This window comes from Amphiura filiformis, chromosome 8, assembly GCF_039555335.1.
Source record: "Amphiura filiformis chromosome 8, Afil_fr2py, whole genome shotgun sequence".
In the NCBI taxonomy this organism is placed as follows: domain Eukaryota; kingdom Metazoa; phylum Echinodermata; class Ophiuroidea; order Amphilepidida; family Amphiuridae; genus Amphiura; species Amphiura filiformis.
Window position 1 is genome coordinate 31,673,910 of NC_092635.1, and position 18,468 is coordinate 31,692,377.

The window sequence follows — 18,468 nt, forward strand, 5'->3', positions numbered from 1 at the left end:
ATATTGTGGTCATATATCGACCACTTGAATGTCAATTACCATTTGAATGATGTATATACTGTACCCACAGCAAAATTCAGGTTTGCAAAAAGTATTTTATTACACACTAAAAACAGAACTCTATCACTGCAGTGCTAAGGGGTTTGAAATCCAGGCTTTGACCCCATGAGGGACTGACATTTTACTCACCCAGTCTCTGGATATGTCACTAACTGTGTTTTATTTCCATATACTTGCCTTTCCTTTTCCATCATATTTTTTCCTTTGTATTGTAAGGATAATAATGTATTCTGATGGCTTAAACAGAGCAGTTTGAATGCCGATAGCTTGTTTTTTGAAATGGTGCATGCATGGAGCCATATGATGTATTACTCTTGCTCATAGAATCGAGATGAATAATTTATATCTTGTAGTTTACTGTTATTGTTGTTGGATTTTTGTGGCCTACGTCCTACGAGATTATACTTTGCCTCATCTTACATGCATTGCCTGTCCAGTCGTTTTGATGTCTTCAAAATAGTTGTTCTTTACACCTCTGAGAGGTCAGTTTTGAAGTACTTTGATCACTCAAGGTAGTCCCAGCTGTGAGACAAGTTGTTCACGGTTAGCATAATGGGGTCATTCTAATTGTAGATCCGGAAGAAAGAAAAAAACCTGGGTGGTGTCACTGGATACTTTTTGTTTGTGTACGGACACTATTAATTTTTTTTTGCATTCTTGTTTTAGCCTCAAAAAGGTGCAGCCAATTTTACAAAACAGAATTGGTTGGTTTTTTTTGTGTGTACGCATATTTATGTTTTTACTCAAAAGTTTGCCACCAATTTTACATACAGACTAATATTAATGATAATGATAATGGTTATTGCCAATGTTGGGATGTTATCCTTATATGAGATAGACCAAAGCTTAGGCAAAAAAAAATTATTTGTTTGTCCTCCACCGCTCGCTCCTCAGATTAAGGTCTGACCGATATTTTTTTCCAATTTTTTTTTCAGATTTGGAGTATCTCTGGACCTAGCTAGAGCTAAATGCAAGGATTATTCATGGTTGAAAATAAAAAGCCCCCCAAACACATTTTGTGTCCTCAATATGCAAAGTTGTAATTTGTGTTCATGTCATAGTCTATTAATGACTTCAAAAGACATTGGATTTATATCATAAGATTCTTACATGACCATAAATTATAACTTTGCATATAAAAAAAACAAATTAAGTCACCATGAATGATTGTAGCATTTAGCTCTAGCTTGGTCCAGGAATACGGCAAATCCGGAAAAAAAATTAAAAAAACAAAATATAAAAACACGCCCGCCCGCACCTCCTCTTTCAAAGCTGTGGAGGACAAACAAACCATTATTTTTTTGGCCTTGCTTAATGTTCCAAATGCATCAGAAGTACTACAGTATCATGCAATAAACATGAATGCATTTATAATGGTGATTAAAGTTAAGATTTTGCTCAATAGTAAGTCTATTTTTAGTCATTTCATAAGCTGATGAAATAGCTACTTTTTACTCTGCAATACATTAATAAATGAATGTCATCTTGTTTAATAACAAGCTACTTACAAATTATTTTTATTAATAACAAATTTAATCCACGTTTATTAGTAATGAAAACTTGTTATTCTCAAATCCAAAATGAGATTCAAAGTAGAATTCATCCAATTTGGTACTGCGCATCAGGCATACAAATTACAAGGTAAATAAGCAGGAGGGATTCTTTTTTTGTAGCGAGGGATTCAAGAAATGAAAAATTAATTCAAACATGACTGTTTGAGCAAAGAACCCTGGATATCCAGCACAGTGCATACAGAGTCATCTTGATGAACATATATATATATACTTGCAGTAATATTACATATTGTTCTTAAATAGTCTAATTAATACGGTTTGTTGTATAATGCTGAACATGTCATGGTAATTGTTGCAGGACTAAATTGAGCAGGTAACCACTACCTACCGATCTAACATTGCCTCTGATTGGTCAATTACGTGATATCTTCACTTTAATCACCAATCAGAATGGAGCTTTGCAAATAATTCACCCCATTTTTTTTGCGTGGTGAAATTATTCTAACAATGTTGCTGATTGGTCCAATTGATAATGACAACTTCTTTTTGGCCAATCGGCAGGTAGTTCTCATGGGGTTAAGTGATGCTTCACACAGCAAAGATTCAGTTCAGTTCTGTTTTCCAGTGAGCTATTTCAGTTGAAATACATACACCCCCTTAATCTCCCACACAGGGAGTTTGAATTTTAAATGGGGTTACCTGAATGGGTGACTCCATTTGAAATGTGCACCCGTGGGAGATTATGGTCATGTTTTCCATAGGGGGAGTATGGGTTTCAATCAGAATAGCCTATTCTTGGATTTGGCAGACTAATGTTGTTTTTACACTTGAAACAGGTAGGGTATAATAGTAGAGCTCTGACAAGATTGTTAGGCAGGTGCTGTCATGGCTGACCTACTTTTTGGCATTCAATTCTTACGTTTTTTCTTGGCTTTCTTTATGGCATGGTGCCAATTTTGATGTGTAACAAATGTTTTTGATGCCACTTTTGGTCCATGCTATGCCATTGATGATGGATTTGCCACATATTCCCTGTTCATGATTAGTTGGAGAGAGGAAACAATGGGCTGTTGCAGTTGAAATCCATACACCCCCCTATGGAAGACATAATCTAAATCTTCCATGCAGGGAGTATGAATAATAAATGGAGTTACTTGAATGGGTAACTCCATTTGAAATCTACACCCCCTGTTTCGGAGATTAAGGTTGTGTCTTCTATAGTGGGTGTATGTATTTCAACCGGACTATCCCAATGCTAATGGGTCCAGATTGTACTTGACCAAAAAAATGCAGGATGTTTTGTAGAGTTGGGAGGATTTAAAATACATAACTGTTGATCATTAACTTTTTAAAAAATAAAGAAAAAAGAAGTATGAAATTTGAGTATGAATTTCAAGTGATAAGATGTTATCTGCTGTATCTTAGGCTTTTCCACATTTATATCGGATTACCGTTCTGCTGCTCAGCGCGTGTAAAGTAGGATTACAGTACCAAGTATACCAACTTGATTAGGAGGCTATTTGCCAATACCAATAAACCGGCTACCCAATTTTGGCAATTATTATCGTAATCAGCTTTAAGTTGCATCTTGTCGGTTCGTTTTACAAGGAAGTTTTATTGGAGATATGTAGTATCTATTACCTTTGTTTATAACTTCATCTTTGGTATTTAAAGGACATTCACCCATTGAGTGACGTATTTGATTGAAATCATGTGACTCTGTGATGTGATATATTATTAAAAACGAAATGCTGTATGAAAGTTGCATCAACTTGTTTACTCTGAAGAATCATAAGATTTGATAATCCAACACATTACTTACATGCTAGTTCTAATCGAAGGAATTGGTCTTGGAAGGTTTGAGCCATTTTGGGCTGATACTGTGTTCTGACATTTTCTGAGAAAATATGTGACCGTCCATCTCAAACCGCTCGTAAAGTCGGCAAATTGTATTTCGAGTTACAGTGCAAAATGTGCATATAGGTTGTATTCATATGTCCCTAATGTTTGTCCTACATGTTTCTCATTTTAGTCCAGTCAAACACCAAGCTTTAATCCTATTGTTGAAGAGGATAATAAGCTTATACTTATGTATAGAATTAGTAAAAAGCTTAAGTCTTTGTTTGCTTTGGCTAAATCCTGTTCAAGTGGTGGGTTAACCAACAATTAACAATGAGAGGACATTCCTGAACCTCGTTGAGTTGGGGAGGATTTGAAGTGACCGCCAATTATGACCATTTGATATTTAATACACACTTAAAACTACGGGGTCAAAAAATGACCCAAACGGGGTCATTTTTGACCCCAGCATAGTTATCAACTAAACACCATACCACTAACGGGTCATTTTGACCCCATTGGTCGAGGTCATTGCAATGACTACGTGTTTGGGTCAAATAGTAACCCCATTGGGGTCAAAATATTACCACATTTCGGGGTCAAATGAAATGACCCCTTCAAAAGGGTTGCCTTATTGGGTTACTTAATGACCTCATTTCGGGGTCAAATGAAATGACCCATTTGAAAGGGTTGTTTTATAGGGTTACTCAATAACCACATTTAGGGGTTGTTTGGATTTTTTTAGTAGGCCTATATGGTCATGCTGGTCCCACCAGGACATAAGTGTGTTTCTGCACAGAGAAAGCATTACATAAACAGCAAACTGCAAAATGCATCTGTGTATCACACTCACACACAGTCAGTCATCGCCTATGACAGTTTTCGTATTATACGCCGACATGCGAGATGCTCACACCTACTGCAGCCGAGACACCAGCCACGACAGCATGAAATTGGAATGAATCTGCGTGCATAGACAAGGGTCTATGCATCCTTGCAGTCTCACTTTTCAACTAACTTTTCATATTCCATCATGCAGACAAGCACACACGACAATCCGCTGAGCTGCACAATCAGAACAAATATGGCGCTGATGTGACCACGTGAGCCGATGCACGGTTCCGAAATGCAAGTCATTATAAAGTTGACAAATTGGGTAACTTCGGTCAAAAAATTAGTTTTATTTATTTATCAACAAACATTAATTGCAGCTCATGTTTAAACTCATTTATGAATTGAGATTTTCAAAGCGGAAGATTGAAACTGATATCAATGCGCGACGGTATCGGCAAAATGACCACTAAGTTTTTGACCACGTTAAGTCAGTGGCTAAAATGACCCGTGAATGTGGTCAAATTAAAACAGTACAACCCCCTTGAAGGGTCAAAACAACCCCAAATGTGGTCAATTCAAAATGACGGAAAATATAACCCCGTAGTTTTTAGTGTGTACCAGCAATGTGGAAAAAGAGAAATAATGTAGTGCCAAAATAATGTACCCTTTTACTGAAGGAGCAAAGTTTAACAAGTTAGAACTCCGCTTCTGGATATCGTTTGAAGTTAAATGATATATCATTGTAAAGCTTATGAGATATATTTTTTAAACACGGAAGAAAACAAATTTGACCAGGGGCCGACTTTACGTGCGTTTCGACCTGGACGGTCACATATGTCTTATTCATATAGTTACAACCCAAATAAAGTTTAAATTACAATGCAATCTGTATAGAGGTCTCCTGTAACATGCCAAAAGGAGATTTCCACTTCAAATTTAATTTCAAGATGTATGTAGGGATTCCATAAAACAAAAGTTGTTCAAAAATGTTTCAACTTAAAATCACTGAATATCCCTTAGAACTGATTGACTGTGAATTCTGGTGGTCCCTAGGTAGCGATCAATTCTGTGAAATGCTCTCAGCATAGCACTAGATCATTATGGATCTAGCCTATCATATATATGAGAGATTCACATTAGTCTTGACAAAGTAATACATAACGATGACAAAATGCTGTATATTACTGACATGAAGTGGGCTTAGACTTCATAAATAATGGGACTGTAGGAGAAAGGAAAAGCTTGCGGTTAATGTAATCATGATCTTGATGTTCTATGATGGCGTTGTAAGATACATTAAGTAGAACATGAGTTGCAAAATGGATGCATGGCATAGCATGCAAAGTATAAACAGTACATGTCTGGGAAAATGATATATTGATTGAAATAAATTAAGGAATGAATAACTTTTAGTTGGTATAATTTTTGTTTTCATATTCTTTTAATTAGAGAGATTCAAAATCAAAGAGATGTGTAAACCTGGATATGCTATAATAGTGGGGATTTTTGCACATGCATTTTAATTCTAGAAAATTATTCACACTTGAGTAGAATATATTATATTCAATGTGTTTTCCTCTCTTTTACTTTGTACAAAACTTATTGCTCTCCTTAAAGTTTAAAATGGTTGAGTTGGCATATGAAGAGTAAAATAAATAAATTTTTAAAAACAACTGCCCGACGCTATCCAAAGTTTTCATGTAACAGCAACACCATAATTGTGATGCCTAAGCAAAAAATCAGGCGGCGGATGACATGATCGAGCCGGCAACCCGTGAAACCGCCCGGCCGTATGGCATTTTCCATATACTCGGTTAGTTTTGTGGGGTTCATTATCGAACCCCAACGGTTTTAACTTGTATTTATATTATTTATCAACATAGGCCTATTTGTTTGTGATATTTCAAGCGTTTTAAAATTTCAAAATAATCCCATTCAATTACACGGTTGACAATGAAAATTTACTGAATTTAGGGAATGCATGTCATCCACCACCTGCAAAAAATGTACATGTTAGCAGGTGAAACAAGAATCACATAAAAAAAGACATTACAATTGGATACATTAACTCTCTTCACGCGGGTGTCGACTGCAGACGACAAGTTTAAAAAAATTGTAAACTTCAAAAATTTCAGAAATGTAAATTTTCATGACCATATTTGGAATCAGCATGAAAAATGCATTAAAATGAGTACAAACAAGCCTAGTATTGATTCAGTAGTTCTTAAGATAGCTCTTGATATTTTGAGAAAATATTTCAAAACTTGAACTTTTTTCCATTGAAGCGCATGGCTATACGCAGAGCATTAATGTGGAATGCTAAGGTTTCATGGCATGAAGATCAAATATAACTATAGCAAACAACTACAGCAGGTGTGCCAGGTGGAAGGCAGTATTAAGTAAGATTGTTGTGATCATTCAAAATTCATTGATGTACTAGTGGTACTTTTTGTTCTTATTTGTAATTCATTAATAGTTTCATGTGTTGAAATATTATGATTGATTACACATTTTATTATTTTGTTTATATCATTTCAGAAGTCACCATGACAACTGTCACCTAGGAAACCCTCATCCAGAATGCATTGCAGGATAGCCCTGGAATATAGCAAGATACAAACCTGCTTGAGGCAGGTCTGGTATGTGTCATCCTGTGAGCCTTGACAGGGACTTCAAGCATTTGGACTTACTAGACATCATTTAAACAAGTGAACTCTAGCAAGAGTCGAACCTACCACCTTGTTGGTATCTACTTCTTGCATTTGTTATTAGCCATACCAAAAGATGACCATGGATGGTCTGTTATCTGGAAGGCTAACAAATCTGCCACCACAGCCTTCAAAGGTGGTCAAAGTGGTGATGAGCTGCACAAAATCAGGTATGTACAGTATATTGTGACACATCTATGTTGAGCTATTCCATTTAAAATCCACACTACCCCTGTGGAAGATTTGGTTAAGGTCTTCCACAGGGGGAGTACGAGTTTCAAATAGAATAGACAATTGGGTAACTTCCATTTGAAATACCTACTCCAGTTGTGGAAGATATAGGTAAAGCTATGATACAGGGGAGTATGGGTTTCAACTGGAATAGCCCATTACACTTTTGAGAGTTATAGTAAAAGTTAAGCCTATGCTCCCCGTCTCTATCTCTAATTGGGTTTCTACCACATGTTCTTGGCCTTACATATGGTCATTTCATGACCTTGGAATACTCAAGGCAACCTGGACACGTACAAGATACCCTTCCTCATGGAAGTTTCACAGCTGAAAGAGTACTGAGGATAAGAATATTTGAAGTTACTTACAAACGGTTCTGAAATTGGGGAAATACCGTTACACCATTTTCATTTCAGAATTATCAACATAATTTTAACAAAAGTGATAAGTTATGTCCGTCTTTCAGATTAGGTCTGCTATTGGATTTGCATAGAATTCCTTGTGCTCAGCATAGAGAAATTAAATTCTATCTCTCGCTTGACATGAGAAATGGAGGATTTAGTTTATTCATTGTAGGGCTAGTGAGTAGTGATTATATTAAAAGTGCAAAAAAGATGACGTGTAGGGAATAAGAAAGGGTAAATAATGAGTAAATTACTGAATTGACCTTTTCATCCAATCTCGTTGGACTTCATCTGGCAACTGCAAAGATGCTCCAGCAGTGTCTTAGCTAGCCACCTGTCTGGCTGTCGTTTTAGACGGGGAGTTTGCTCCTGGGACGGGCAAAATTAATGCCTTTGACAGATGCTGCATTATAATTGTAGGTATTGACAAAGGCTGTTGACCTTTTTAGTAGACCAGCTTTGCAAAACAAGGCCATAGCAAGACATATTTGAACTCTTTGAACCCCCAATGGGCTGTAGAGGTCTGGTAAATGTTTTAAAGGTCAAATTAGGACAGGCATTTTTATTCAAATGATGGGCAAACCTCAACCTCCAGTATTGATCATAGTTAGAGACTTGTCACATGTCAGCCGACATGGAATATTGATACAGTGGATGTTATGATACTAGATCATGAAGAGAGGTGGTTTGAGGTTTGAATGTGAGAGGTTATTTGGGAATGAGTGGAGAAGCCATCCCTCCGCAAACGAGGGGGCCTAAGATATCAACTTTTGCATGCATGAGATTCACCAATAATCAATAATTCTTGCCGGCTGACACATGACCAGTCTCCGACTACGATCAATACCGGAGTATTCTTTGCAGTTGCCAGATGAAGTTCAATGACTTACCTCGTAACTTATCTTCTGATTCTATGACTGGATGATACATAATGTACTGTATGCGCCAATGTTTTTGCAGGAATATATTTTCATGGTTTCATGTATCATTGACAATTTCACGGGTTGTTCAATTCGCGGTCAATAGTAAAATGCTTAATTGTCTCGAGACAGCAGGAAAGCACAACAACGCAAAGAATAGACTCCGCATTGCCCCCACGATCATGAGGACCATTTAATACACATAAGCTTATTTATAATAATTTCACAATCTCATAGAAATTAACTATATTGAGATAATAACAGATTTCATATCAATTAAACAAATTATATACATTGAGATGATTAATTGCAGCAAGCATTTGGAATTATTTATCATCTTCATATAAATCAATAAATACACAAATTATTGGAAAAATGTGTACAAGCCAACCATACAGGCTGGACAAACAAAAGTTGACTTCTGAATCACATTTAACCAAATTTCATCTTAAGCAAATCTTAAGCATATCTTAAACAGATACATCTTTGGATCAAACAGAGGATTGGATTGGAAAACAGCATTTTTAACCGCAATTAAATAATTAGAAATTTCCAAAAGAATAAACAATGCCAACACTAGCAAACGAACATTTTGTATTCAGCAAGATACGGCATCAATGCTTAAACCATTTACTGATATATAATCCACTGGTATTGACAACCAAGTAAATAAAGATACTCCAAATAAGCAACAAAGCATTTATAACCCTGGTATAAAAACGCAGCAGAAAGGGAGGAAAGCATGAAGGCAACCAATAGCCCACTATAAAACGCGGTAGAAAGTGGAGACAATCTACTGACGAGATTCTTCAGGTTTCAAGAAACTCCGTAACACATTCAAACACCATAAAACGCAGTAGAAAGTGGAGACAATCTACCGACGAGATTCTTCAGGTTTCAAGAAACTCCGTAACACATTCAAACACCATAAAACGCGGTAGAAAGTGGAGACAATCTACAGACGAGATTCTTCAGGTTTTGAAGAAAATCCTTAACACATCCAGGCACCATTAAACGCGGTAGAAAGTGGAGACAATCTACTGACGAGATTCTTCAGGTTTCAAGAAACTCCGTAACACATTCAAACACCATAAAACGCAGTAGAAAGTGGAGACAATCTACCGACGAGATTCTTCAGGTTTCGAAGAAACTCCGTAACACATTCAAACACCAGAAAATGCAGTAGAAAGTGGAGACAATCTACAGACGAGATTCTTCAGGTTTTGAAGAAAATCCTTAACACATCCAGGCACCATTAAACGCGGTAGAAAGTGGAGACAATCTACTGACGAGATTCTTCAGGTTTCAAGAAACTCCGTAACACATTCAAACACCATAAAACGCAGTAGAAAGTGGAGACAAGCTACAGACGAGATTCTTCAGGTTTCAAGAAACTCCGTAACACATTCAAACACCATAAAACGCAGTAGAAAGTGGAGACAATCTACAGACGAGATTCTTCAGGTTTTGAAGAAACTCCATACAAAGCATTCATTCCCCTTCTATAAAACGCAGTAGAAAGTGGAGACAATCTACTAATGATATTCTTCAAGATTTCAAGAAATTCCATACAAAGCCTCTATTTTTAAGCGTAAAGCAGCATATTTGGACATACCATTTTATTGGAGTATCTTTAACCATATTTAGTTACTGAATCACCCTTCCAGCTTTTGGGAGTGTGGGTGGGATTTTTTGGTCCATCAAGATCGAAGGAACAATTGCAAGTGCATCACTAGGAGAACTATGGACATAACAAAGGAATTAAAAAATAAGACGGGAGACCTGAATGGCTGCACACCACTAAAGTGACAGCTGACTGGACAGAAAAACTGAGCTTGTTGCTATAACAACATAACAACAACCCCTAAATTAAAACTGACTTGACCAGGAGACCAAAACACTTTAAGTGTACTTGAGAATGCTCAAGTGGGAATAAGAGGATAAGCCTCTACACCTAGATGCACATGACAGCCTAATGTCCCCTGCTGCTGAGACAATCTAGTTTTTAAAAGATTTGCAACTTTAAAAAACGGAATTATCATGTTTTGGCGGGGTTTTATTTTCGCGGATGCCTCTTGATGAGCCAAATCTGCGAAAATTTCAGCATATACAGTACATCAACATTTGTGGGGAATAATGTATTTTTGGTAAATGTGGCATTCAAGACAAATGACCTCTAAATTAAACCTCTAACCCCTAACCCTTGACCCTAATTAGCATATGGTGATGTTTATGCCTTAAATGCCACATCTACCATATTTTTGGATTGATGGTTCCTGACTGCCCCTTTAACATCTACTAAGTACATGTACCTAGTGACACAGGACAATATTAAAAAGGCTTATAAATTTGCAAACTTGCAACAGGTGGTTTATCAGTTTGGGGGTACTGTGAATTCACAGACTCCTCTGAATCCACAGACCATCTGTGAATTCAAATACTCTTACTAACTTCTTAGTGCATTTTTTGCTAGTTTCGTTTCAAGGTGCTTACATGCAGTTGTATCTTTATAAATATTGTTGTGGTTTAAACATCTCTATGTGCTATAACAACATAATATCTTTAAAAAAAAGTTTGAACAAAGTTATGCTGCAAGTTTTCGAATATTTCTGCTTTAGTATCATTTTGCTCTGCCAAAATAAAATTGCACAGATAAAATTTTATTTGTGCAGATGAATTTGAAGCAAAAAAGCTCATTTACTATCTAATGTACCAAACAGACTGCCTAAGTGTTTTATTTGCTGCCAAAACTAAAACAAGTGAAAAGTGTGTGAAATCACAGACCTGGGTATGTGAATTCACAGACGGGCTGTGAATTCAGAGGAGTCTGTGAATTCACAGTGCCCCTGAACTGATATATTAGTTAATAGTATTTTGTATGTAAGAACATCATCAGGCAACCTAAAAGCCTAAAGCAGTGAGTTGTTACAATACATAATACTCCCTTTATTTTTTTTGGTCTAGATATAGTTTGTGTATTAATAGGCAAATCATTTTCTTTAAAAATCAGTCCAAAACAATTAAAATAGATTGATCTATGTGTCATAATATTTGGTGACCACTTTCTATGCAGACACCTGTAATGCAGGTTTTAGTAGAGATGCCTATATCATATGGGATGACACTAATTGTTCAAACCGGGCAGCCCGAGGGAAACGCTTTACAGTTGAAAAATCAATTTCAGGATGATTAGATAATATTCTTTCTCATTCATCATCATGTGGCCATACTTGTGTGCACACTATTACTAATATTTTGAGGTTTTTGAAACCTTCTGAGTGTTTGATGTTTGATTCTGGGATGAAGTGATATGTGTACGGGATTCAAACACATCACTTAAAGTATGACACACCCAGAGGGGTGTTCACACCAAAGCGTACCTGGGACTAGAGTTAACACTGACATTGCTGCAATATTGTAAACAATTCATGCACCAACCTACAATGGCCACATAGGTTTCCATGGATCAAGTTTTCAAGAGACAGATATCAGGACAAATGGGCCTAAAGCCAGTGAAAGTTATCAGATTTTTCAAATGTTTTTATGCAATTTGTCAAAAAAGTTTGGTTATTTATGAAGAAACTGGAGGCAGTGTAATAATATGTGAAAACAAATATGTGGCTTGTTAAACTGAGCTCCTTGCAGAAGTCATGCCACCAGTTGGTTGTTTTCTACTGGTAATTAGGCAAATAAAAAAAATAAAATGTCACATTTCTGGGTACATTTTTTTACAGCACATAAGAACAAATATGTCAGTCTACGTATTTGTTGAGAGTATGTATGAGTATGTATCTCTCTCGTCTGTGGTGCTCCATCAGATCCCATGACCCGGCTGTCAGAATTCAAAGATCCAACCTGGTCGGCTACCAGAGATCATTCCTTCCATCCTCAGCTCACTTACGGAATTCTAGACCTGTCCCTATTACCTCCAACCAGAATCAGCTGGGCTACAATTCGGTCGGAGGTTAGCAACTATCTTGGCACCAACCCATCATCGCTATACACTGATAACAGCTGTTAATGACTTACATAGTTCAGACATAAAATATGAAGAAAATGAGTTGATATAAGAAAAATAGCATCATTAGTTGAGTGTTGCATAGTTGTGACATCAACTAAATGTTATTCTTTGTACTGACTTCTATTATCAAGCCATTTAAAGATGGTGCCATTAACAAAATTCTTCAATGAATTAGTTTTTCCTCAGTAACTATCCTGGAGGTTTTTTTTTTTCTTGTATTTAATATATCAGGATTACATTATTCCGATTCGATGACCAGAAATTTGTGGGGAGAGAATTGTATACTCCCCTTGAGCAAAATGAAAATAGATTATCTTTGTACAGAAATCTGCTGATATTCCCTCCCAATAATTGATGAGCGTTTGACAAATTTGAAATTGTGGACTTGCATCTGATTGTTACTTTGACCTCTCTATATTGATCAATGTGAACGGCAATAAACTGAACAATGACTGATCCCTTTTATATGATGCACTGATTCGTTAAAAGCATTAAAAATATTTCAGTATTGTCGGGTGATTATATTAGACATGTATTTTGTACCAAGTGAAGGATTTGTATGTGTGAAAAATAGGAGTTACCCAATGGCGATGGAAATTCCATATTATTATTACTACTACTTGCAGTAGCCAGGCACCTGCCCGAGAGGTTGGTGATAACACGCTGCTGCATGCAGAGAAACGAGCTCGCGCGAGCTGCACTTATCAGTGTTAGTTGAATGGAAACGTGATAGCCTAGTATATTTATTGTGCATTTATTTGTCTTTGGCAGAGTGATAAATTATGCAAGTTTAGCAGGATTGCCGCGGCAGATTGAATCACAGATAGCATTTCATTGTAATGAAACTGATTGCAAACTGATCGCTGTCGGTGTATCGGTTTTATTCTCCTTTTGCAACAAAGCTAGATACATCGCTGCAAGGTATCATTTTTGCATAGTATGCAAAATTAACAAGTGTTTGTTTTAAATTAAATATTGATAATACTTTCACCTGTTGGTATACAATAGTGATTCTAGAAACTTATGTGTTGATATGAAAGAAAATAGAGTAGGAAATTGGCAAATTGGGTTTGTCACATATATATGTGTGTAACGAATTTTTAATTTATCAACTATAGAAACACATATTTAAAGCATTGCAGTAATTGCACCATAAATTTCTTGCTAAAGATACTTTATTCAATTTAATTCTAATTGTCTCTTAATATATTGGGTTTTTTTAATCGGAATCATTAAGCAAGGGTGTGAAATGTTGGCTTGTACATGGATTTCCTCATATTTAATTCTGCCACCAACTCACAATTTTGCATTGTCTGTGTTTTAAATTGCCATATCTGTCCATCCCCATTTGATTGCCTGGTGCTCCCCAGTAAAAGGAGGAATACAATAATAATCATTGATAATGGCCACATTCACAGAAAAGCATGGGCTGAAATCTTGGTTGATGTCTCATTTAAGACAAACCATCCCCATATGTTAATTAGGGTCAGGGGTTATGGGGATTATGGTTAAGGGTTAGGGCTAGAGTTAGGGTTAGGGTTAGTAACCCCTGACCCTAATTAGCATTATGGTGATAGTTTGTCTTAATAAAAGACATCTACTGAAATCTTTGCTATACCGTTGTACAATGGCGTGATTATGATCTAATTTAGCCATTAAAAACAGCCTTTTATTCTTAAGTCTGCACAACCAAATGATATCTTCACGATATTCTGGATGAGTTGTGGATTTTCAGACAGTAATATGGTGAGTAAGCTTGCACGTCGATTTGTCATGTTGTTTACTTGTCACACAGCATTGACAATGTTTATACGGTGGACTAATTATGATTTTTTTAATGTCCAAGGTCACTCGCACCCTGAGCAAGTAAAGCATCATTTGCATATTTGCACAGAGTTTCAAAAGCTAATGTAAGGCTCAACCATTGGAATATCCAAACCATAACTGAACCAATGGTATATATTTTGGTAAGCAGCCCAAAGTGACAATCCAATATGTCCCACAGTGCTATGCATAGGGCTGTATACAAAATCCAAGTTCTCCTCACTTTATTTCTTTGGTACAAACAAATATTTCATTACAGTAAAAATTTCATTTGAATGAACATAGATTGACGAACATCCACGTACACTGCGTGATGAACGCACTCGCGTACACGCCTGCTGAAGTAAATCCAATTCACTCTGATTGGCTGATAATTCTGTCTTTTGATTGGTTTGACCTGATTTGAATAGTATTATCGCCGGCCCACATTTTGTAGTTTGAAACATACGGCTGCTGGCAGCTGTGTTCATTCAAATGAAATATTTACTAGAGTCATTCTCCAGGCAGATATACATATTCTTGGAAGAATCTTAAACCGTTAACTTATCATGTAATGAAATTAAGAGAGTTCAAGAGAATTTGAAATATGTTAATAAATGTGTTAATGTATACATCAAGCAGTATAAAATTCCCAGATTACATTCTGTTCTGCTCTACATTCTATAACATGTATGTTTGAGAAAAGTAGGTAAAATATGCATAGATGAAGTTGAAAATATGTTTTCTTCGTAGAATTATCTGGGTAAGATATGCATGGTGGAAACATTTTACAATTCCGCATTACAAGGGAGAACTTTTTATTTTTTTATTAACGGCATCTTTATAGAGGGTAGCCCAGATCAGTGAAGAAAGCACTGCTTTCCACTGGGGCCCTCTTTACGTGTTAAATTACAACAGAGATACAAAGTTATAAAAAATATACAAATATTGAAAAATATAAAATTGCCTTAATCTTAAATTACAAAGCACTTAAAATACCAAGAAAATCTATATAAATTCCACTTCCAAAAGTTTCAAAAGCTCCTTGATTTAATGTTTCTTCAAAGAACAGAAGAAACCATGTATCATGCAGGGTTGCCAAAAGATTTCAGCTCAAATCGCGGGTCAAATAATCGAAAAGTCGCCCAATTTTTTTTTTTTCATTGGTTTCTATGGGGCAGGAATTAAACTATCAGAAGGCGCGGTAGCCAATGTTGAAAAGTCGTCCAAATTTGTTCTTAACCATTGGTTTCTATGGGACAGGAAATTGCCAAAAGTCGCGGGAAAAATCTTCAAAAGTCGCCCAATTGGGCTACCAAACTGGTTTGGCAACCCTGGTATCATGTGGAGCCAGTCCAAAAAAATAAACATATAAATTATACAAATAGCAGCATATAGATAATGGATAGGTAAATTGACATTTGAAACTGATCTAGATTGATAGGTATAATCATTCTAGACAGGTAATTTATAAATAATAACATGGCTTCCAGCCTGCGGTTACATGGCGCTGAGGATGCATTCATTATTGCAACATTTTACAAAATAACATTTTGTTATCCGGAACATTGATTGTAATGAAATTGTACACATTAAATTAAACATTTTATGAAATATTTTTGATCAACTTTAATTTAGCGATATCATATACCACTGATAGATCGGCAATCATGATATTTGCTCAGCCTTTGATTAAGGAGCGATTACAAAATATTTATTATGCAGCATTATACTGTGCAATCAAAATGATTTCTAATATTCGTATGACCCTGCAAGTGGTCAACATGACATAATTACAGTATACGGTCCCTGGCAACAAATGGCAATAAAAATATTCATTACAATCTGATATCTGCTTTCTACCCAAACCATGACGCAAACCTTTTTTTTTATTATACAATTTAGTCAAGAGTAATGCTGATATGAGGCGTTGTATAACTAGATTTACTGCCCATGCTTGGCTTTAAGTCATGGGTCATTCCAGTTGAAATCCATACACCACATATGGAAGACATGACCTTAATCTTCCACACAGGGAGGGTGAATCTCAAATGCGGTGACTTGCTTTGAAATTTACACCCCCGGTGTGGGAGATTAAGGTCACGTCTCCCATCTGGGGTGTATGGACTTTGAATGGAATATTCCAATCTCAGTGTTCATTGCATAATCAATGCTATGGACTTGAGGCAATTTGTGCTTATTTGTAAAAACAGCTTTTGGGTGTGTGGCAGGTTTAGCATAGTGATAGTGACCTGGCTATTCCGTACTGTACCTTATGATCTAAGACACTGAATGATGTCCACACAAATTTAACTTGAAAACTTTGGGTTTTTTTTTGGTATATCTACCCATCTTTGTTTTGAAGAATTTATGTTATTGAGATGTTCAGCCCACCCCACCCTGCTGGGTTTTGTTTTGGTATCTTTAGATGAAATAGTTCTTGAATAAAATAAAGTCAAGAGGAAAAAAAAAAAAAAAATCCAATCCAGATTTTCGCCAAAAAGTGATGCTATTATCGACCATGTGTGCAACTTGGTAAGCTTACTACACAAGATAGCATGGAAATATCGGCATTTTTGAAACATCTTGGTTGAAAAAAGTGGTGGGGGCATTTATTTGAGGGGGGCAACTATTTGACGAAATACGGTACACACCTTGACACAGTCACACAGCATGCATACCGTATTTCGTCAAATAAACGGGGGCGTTACATTTTCTCAAGGGGGGGGGGGCGTTTATTCAAGGTCAATTTTAGAACGATAAAAACGCTAAAATGATGAAATATGAACTAGAAACACTGACTTCTGGCTCACTTCCGGGTTTCCAATCCAGATTTTCGCCAATTATTGACGCTATTACCGACCATGTGGGGAACTTGGTAAGCTTACTACACAAGATGGCATGGAAATATCAGCATTTTAGAAACATCTTGGTTGAAAAAAGTGGTGGAGCGTTTATTTGAGGGGGGCGACTATTTGACGAAATACGGTATATACATGTATGATGTACAAATATAGTGAAAATATATTACTATATTAGAGAAAAAGTGGGGATGAGATTATTCATCAGACCATCCTCCCTTTGGCTATTGGCTTTGATTCTAAAGTTCAATCACATCGCATGATGTTGCTAAGGTTGAGTTAACCAAACTCTGTCGGATGATAAAGTATTTGGTCAAATTAGTCTAGTCCACCATATCTGACGTTCCATGTTAGAAAATGCTGTATTGTCAAAAGAAACAGACACCAACTTAGAGCGAGCCCTGGTGATATTTGAATCCCATTGTTATCCGGTATCTAATCATGCACACTACATTGTTGGCAAGAGAAAGACTTAGGCTACATTTATTTTTCAATCAAATGCACTTGATCAGACAACAACCGAGAGAAGCACATATAATGGGCTATTCCAGTTAAAATCCTTACACCCCCTATGGAAGTCATGACCTTAATCTCCCACACAGGGAGTGTGAATTTCAAATAAGGTTACCTGAATGGGTGACTCCATTTGGAGTCTATACCCTGTGTGTAAGAGATTAAGGTCATGTCTTCCATAGGGGGTGTATGAATTTCAACTAGAATTGCCCAATGCCCAGGACTCTGGAAGAAACTGATATCCCTACAATCCAACACGGTAGCTTCTCTAACCAATTACCGATGTGGATCGTCATCAAAATATTTACACAGAGCTGAGCTAGCACAACAATTAGTCTGTCTGACATTTAACAATTTGAACAAAAACTGTGACCAAACCAGAAATTAAATTTGCACATCTTTTCATATATAAAGAGCTACTTCTTACATAGGAATTTATACATTTCAAATGATATGCCTTTAGTGAAGTTATTCTTTAATTAAATGTTAAATCAACAGATTTTGTTATAAAAAGGGAGGCTCAGGCCATCTGTAGATAACAGGCTTATACGAGACCTAATACAATGATTGAGCTATCTTCTGTAAAGAGCACACTTGTATGAGACATAATACAATGATTGAGTCATCTTCAGTAGATAGCAGACTTGTATGAGACTTAATACAATAATTGAGCTATCTTCAGTAGATAGCAGGCTGGTATGAGACCTAATCCAATTATTGAGCTATCTTCAGTAGATAGCAGGCTTGTATGAGACTTAGT

The 18,468-nt window shown here is 36.4% G+C and overlaps 1 protein-coding gene across 1 annotated transcript in view; it reads left to right on the forward strand.

Moving 5' to 3' along the window:
- The window catches only part of LOC140158958 (NACHT domain- and WD repeat-containing protein 1-like), a 250,273-nt gene that overhangs the window by 141,077 nt on the left and 90,728 nt on the right, over positions 1-18,468 (forward strand). Inside the window, 1 exon segment of the mRNA XM_072182251.1 lies at positions 6,786-7,125. Coding sequence (XP_072038352.1) covers positions 7,032-7,125 — 94 coding nt within the window. The 5' untranslated portion in view covers positions 6,786-7,031.